A 6,186-nucleotide genomic window follows, 5' to 3' on the forward strand; every position below is an offset into this window, starting at 1 on the left:
TATGTTCACAGAGTCAGTTACCATGGCGATTGACTCAGAGTTTGACTTAGCTCTCTCTCTGGGACGGATAACACAGAGTTTCCCTCATCTCAGGGTTAACGTACTCAGAGTTTTCATATAACCTGCTTCCTGGAATACCCCCCTGATACTTTGTTATTATGTTATTTAAGAAATGTTAAATAAAATTCAAAGTGTTCAAAGTTCCAGTGTTAATAAAGCTTTAAACCCTATAACATAATGTTTTACTTTACTTTTTACTGCAACAATCATTTTTTACAACCCTGGGTAATGTCTGCAGGTCATCCTCATAAGCTGCATTCAGCAGAAAACAATCTTGATGAATATGGAAGGGCAGCGTGTGTGTTGCCTGAGAGACAAAATGGGGGGAAACAAGTTCTTAGGAAACAAGGTTTAAATGCCCAATATGAAGAAATTCACCATGTATTTATCTGCTCTTACGCTCTTCTGGGACCCACTTTTGATGTTGTCACTAAATTGAATGCTTTTTTTTGGTTATCAGCCTCAAAAACATGGGTTAGAGGGGGCCTGCTCATCTTTCTGGGAGTTTACGAACGCCATTATCAGGCCTTTAAATGACTGTTGTCATCGGAGAAGTTTCGTCAGGCTTCACTTTTGTTGGATTTAGCAGCAAATACCATTAGGTTAGATTTGGAAAAAAAAACATGGTGCCACTTAAAATAAATACGTTCGATACTAATGTAACATAATGTGAAGTATGCGACATGACATACAATAACTGAACCATGACTTCACACTGGACATGAACCCCCATCTCCTGGGTTGAGGTTCTGTTTATTTGACTTATTCACCACCCTAAATTCCCTACTAATGCAGACTTTCTTGTTCTTCATACTACTTTTAAGTCACTTAACTTCCTCCTTTGCTCTCGTCATAATTTCTAAGGCCACAGGAGGTCGCCGCCTAACAGTAAATAGCCATTTAATGGGTTGACAACAGCCTTCTGAAGCTGTGAGTCAGTGTAGCAGGCCTCTTCTAACTCATATTTGTAAGGCTGATAACCTCTGAAAAACCCCTTCCATTTAGTGAAAACAACCAAGGCAAGTTCTTTGGTGTCAGGTTTTCCATTTGATCGCGGAAACCCACTTATTATTGAATTTGTCTTAAGATTTTCCTTTCCTAAGATTTTTCTGGCACATCCAGCACGTTCATCACACCTGTGATCTTCAAATATGAAATATATAAGTAGCCTATGAAATCACAGCATAATACATACAATACACAGTTTATAGTTATGTCCAAAGGTTAAAATTGGGTTGGTTTTGGTTTTTTAAAAACATATTTTAAAATAAATGAATGACTTTAGTACCCTTTTATGAAAACTGACTTTCAGACACTTAAGGACTTGCACATAACATGAGTGGTAGTAGCAGTACTGATTCATTTCTACGACAGTAGTTGTTGAAGTATTGGCGGTATGAGTAACATGTTAGTCATGACTTACTGTAGCATTTGTTGGCATCATGCATACACCTCAATGAATCATTAGGGCCAAATAATCAGCTGGCCCACATTTCATTTCCCTTGTTCCCATATTAAGATCACAGTGAGCAGAATCAAAGAGCCTCCACTGAATATCTTACAGTATGTGTTACAGAGATGTTAATGCTGCTATACTGAACATGGCTGCTTGTCAGAGACTATTGAGCTATTATCAAGATCTCTCTTAGCGAGCAGAATGAGCAGACTCACACTGCGTGCAATCACAGTGTCACTGACCACAGTGATGAGAAAACAAATACACAGATGGACAATCTAAGTGTTTCCCAATCGACACAAAATCGAGTCATCTAAAAACTATTGAGTAACCAACACTGACACACTAAATTTGCCATCACAACTGTGGATAATGTCAAGGACCTAAAAGCTGACTTTAACAACAGATGGCAAGTATTTAATGTCATTTCAGCAGCCGCTGGCATTAAAGATACTGTAGAGGGCGAAACATTTCCTGACTGATTGTCCATATTATCAAAGACTGATCAACACATTTGGTCAGTAAGGCTGAAAAAAGACATCATAAGGTATAGTCAGTGGTGGAGTGTAACTATGTACATTTACTTGAGTACTAACTTGAGGTGCTTGTAGTTAATGAAAGTTTTTTACTCCACTTCATTTCGGATGGAAATTTTGTACTTTGTGCTATACAATGGATATGTTGTACTTCACAAACTAAGATTTGATTTTTAGAAAGAAAAAAAAAACAACATGAAGAACATGTACATATTGTACATGTTCTTCATGTTGTTGTTTTTTTCTTCTTGGTATAACTTAGATTACCAAAGAGTTTATAAAAGTATAGCTGAAATTATTTCTTGATCATCTGATGGACAGAAAATCAATTTTCAACTATTTTGATGAACATTAAAATCATTTTCAAGTTGTTTATATTTACTTTAGGTACATTTCCCTCAATGCACTTAGATACTTTTACTTAAGTAACAATTTTAATGCAGAACTTTTACTTGTGACAGAGTATTTTCATTGTGTGGCTTAAGTAAAGTAAAGGTAAAATTTCTGCTTACTTTTTTCACCACTGGGTATAACATTGGGTATAATGTAGAGTGGTGTTTTGTTTTTTTAAATAGTTATTGATGGGTGCCATTCTGATGGTCAGAATTAATTTATGTCATTTTACTGCATTATCCTTTTTTGACATCATGTCAGTGTGAACTGATTTCTGTTTTCAGGGTTTATTTGTTTTATTTTGCCTAAATCAAGCAATTAAAGTGGTAGAAATAAGTGCATTTACCCAAGTACACTACTATATAAACTTGGTGGTTGATGTTTTTATTGAATTTATTTTTAACTAAATTTATAATAAATGTTTTGTGGAAATGGTTGTTTGAAAAGTTCAAGCAGGATTTACAATGTGATACAAACATTAGAGTAGAAATTTAGAGGTAAAAGTAGGCGATTTAAGCAATGAGCTGATATAAATATATTTTTTTAAATTACGTCACATAAGGGAGTCTGTTTCCCTGGATCTGCCTCAGCGCAAAATGTGGTATTAGGTAATGAGCCTGTCTGTTGACACACTTGTTAACGTGATAACATCACAAGCGTGCAAGATGTAGTCTGGGTGTAGAGATGAGACCAAAATGTAGGCCAAGTCTGAAGATTGGTGTGGTCTGAACAAAGGCACTGGGAGTAGGGGCGTCAGAAGTAGTGAAAGGGCCGTTGTCCCTCTACTCTATGCGCCCACATTCATTTGAAATCATGGACTGCTGTACTGCTGCTAGAGATGGTCTCTAGTATTTATGTATATTTATTAAAGTTTGCGGCTCTGAGTCGACTTTCTTAAAACGGCATTAGACAGTTTCACTGGTTCATACTCATTTTCAAGTACTTGGTTTATTTCGATCTAGCAACCCACACAGGTGCAGAAGCACTGATAAAGGCAGCAGGAAGAGTTCAATGGTTAAACTGGAAAAGGAGGCTTATAGGTGGAAGCTCCAAGGCAGGCATGTAACAGGTAGATCCAAAAACCAGGAACACAAAAAAAATTGGTAAAAAACAAACCCCAGCACAAAAAGCTGGAACATTCAAAACAAATAAACTAAGAACTCAAAACTCTGGGGAAAAAAATCACTTAGAAAACATTACTTACTGGATGAGACGCAGACAACCAGCTGACAAAGAAGAAAAGAACTGGGCTGATAGGGAGTGACTGATTGGGTGACAGGTGAAACGGATCAGGCCGGGGCAGAACATCAAGACTGGAGGTAAAACACAAAAAACCACAAAGTGAAATCTAATATGACACATAAAAAGAACATAAAAAAACAGAACAAGAAGCACGACTAACTGAAACATTTGGTCAGATATTGAACTGCTGACACTGAAACTGTACTAAATACATAGATCTCCTGTGCTGCCAGGGGGAAGATGTGTGTGAAGCATCTGCATTTTACAACATGCAACGTCTTCGCAGCAACATTTGAAACATTGTCTACTGGCATGGTTACTTGTGAGTCTAGACAGACATGGATGTTAACTATTTCTACAACTTAAGTGGTCCGTGGAGGGATACAACTGGGTGCTAATTCTAGTTTAGATTTTGGTATAAAAAGTGTTGCAGACGCGGTCACAGATTGTTGCTGTAAGCTGTCTCTTGTTCTGGGTTTTGCTTTGTCACCATGGCATTGTGGTCAAAAGACAAGTGGTACGTCTTTTGCTTCCAGCCAGCTGGTAACTTGATTACTGGCTCACAAATAGAGTAGAAGTACAATTTAACCCTTTGAAACCTGAGAAAATTGGCTTGAACAAAAAAAGAAAAAGATCCCAAAATACACAATAAATTGAAGAGAAAGAGCCCAACAAATTAAAAAATCAATACATTAATAATAATAATAATAATTCATTAATTAATTTAAACAGATTTTAAAAAAAAAAAAAAAAAAAAAAAAAATAACCTAAAAAAGGTTTTTCCAAACTTAAAAAAAAATCTAACTCTACTTAGCTCTTGCGATTTATGGAACATTTCTTACCAAGTTGCTCAATGTTTTTCCCATATTTGTGAAAGAAATTGCACCGATTTGCTCAGGGTTCAAAGGTTTAAAAACTTGTCAAAGGCGTCTAAAAGCTGCACAAGAAAAGTGAATTCAGTATTAAAAAGAAGAATTGAGTGTACCTGAAGGAATTGGGTTGTAAATTGTGACAGGAAAAAACACCCAAACATGTAATATTAATGTAAGACATCATCATAACTGGGTAATGAGCAACTATGAGCTTGTGCCTCAGTGCTTTTTAGTTTGACATTTAGTTAGCTGCTAATTAAAGAAAAAATGATTTTATGCATGTAATGTGCTGATGATGTAATCTCTCAAGCATCTAAAGGACATTATCTTGCAAAAGGAATTCTGAAATTTGACCCGATTCTTTATTTAATACTAATTTAAAAGTAATTCATCATGTTCTTGTCTTGTGATATTAACTACAACAATGTTTCCTGTTGTTCAGCAGACAATGTTCCAAAAAGTATTGCTGAAATATATTATTGCTGTTGACTCAAACATGGCTAGTTATGGTGTATCACTCTGTCTAATCCATGACCTACTCTCACTTCCTAGAATAATCTGAACCAAACTTGGGTGAAGTAATAGGTTGAAGGATGATATTCTTCAACATTCTCTTTTGTAAATAGAAATAATAAAATCTCAGATTTTGTGGCACAGCAGTTCAACTGTGATGGTTCAAGCACCAATATTTGTCCATGTAAAATAAAGATAATGATAATGATACTCATTTATAAGATATTTATTTCATAAATACTTTCTTTGTTTGCAGCAATTTAAAATTCCTATGTGTTGGACTTGGATGCTTCAGAAAGAAACAACACTGTGGCTGACATTAACTATTATTATTATGAATGATGCTCAGTTAGCCTGGGTGGTATCAAGGGTTTACTGTATACCAGGGTATTTAGAAATCCAAAAGGTAAGATTTTTGAAACCGTGAAAACTAAAGACGCTCCTCTTTCCATTATATATGTATGTGTGTATATATACACACAATATCAATGTATTAACCAGCTTTACTTTTAGATTTGTAACACAGGATATATTGCTTCTACCTGTGCATTACTTTAATTTCCCAAAAATGTAAAATGCTTCTTCGTTTTATAAAATCTGTCTATAATTTATTTGAATTCTAGTATTGACTGTTATGCCTGGAGAGGTACACTTGTTCATATTTGTACCTGTACATTTTCTCTGGTAGGCCTATGTATGCATGTGCATCATGAAACTCTAAATTAAAGTGAAAGGAAAACAGAAATAGAAAAACCAAACTAGTTTAACCTGTTTGGTGTTGGGGAGAAGTGTGGGAAGAACATGCACAATTGATAAAGTATTTCTGATTCTGTACAGAGAATCATTTATGGGAGATGTAATATCAGCCAACATGATATGATATATGGTTATAAAAAAATGATTTAAAATGTCATGCTATGACAACTCCAAAAACATGTTTTTGCATGTTTAAGAAGAATACAGTAAAACACCATATGCACTGAGCCATAAATGTCAATTAGGCCTATACTGAAAACATGATGGTGTTGGCCCTCAGGCTCACCTCAGCACTAAATGTCAGTCCTTAAATCATCAACCACAGATTCAAAAGAAAAGCTAGGCTCCACCTATAATC

The 6,186-nt window shown here is 35.5% G+C and overlaps 1 protein-coding gene across 3 annotated transcripts in view; it reads right to left on the reverse strand.

The window, feature by feature from the left end:
• LOC148189818 (uncharacterized) overlaps positions 1-6,186 on the reverse strand; it is a 191,403-nt gene that overhangs the window by 163,557 nt on the left and 21,660 nt on the right. For 2 of the 3 annotated variants that reach the window (XM_088076051.1, XM_088076050.1), the window contains exon 4: positions 3,650-3,758. The exons of the other annotated variant lie outside the window; for it this stretch is intronic. In XM_088076051.1, the coding sequence (XP_087932177.1) occupies positions 3,650-3,753 (104 nt within the window). In that variant the 5' untranslated portion in view covers positions 3,754-3,758. The remainder of the gene's footprint in view (positions 1-3,649; positions 3,759-6,186) is intronic. 3 annotated transcript variants of the gene reach the window in all.

The sequence above is a fragment of the Plectropomus leopardus genome, chromosome 4 (assembly GCF_026936395.1).
Source record: "Plectropomus leopardus strain MGB_pleo_1.0 chromosome 4, ASM2693639v1, whole genome shotgun sequence".
NCBI lineage: Eukaryota > Metazoa > Chordata > Actinopteri > Perciformes > Serranidae > Plectropomus > Plectropomus leopardus.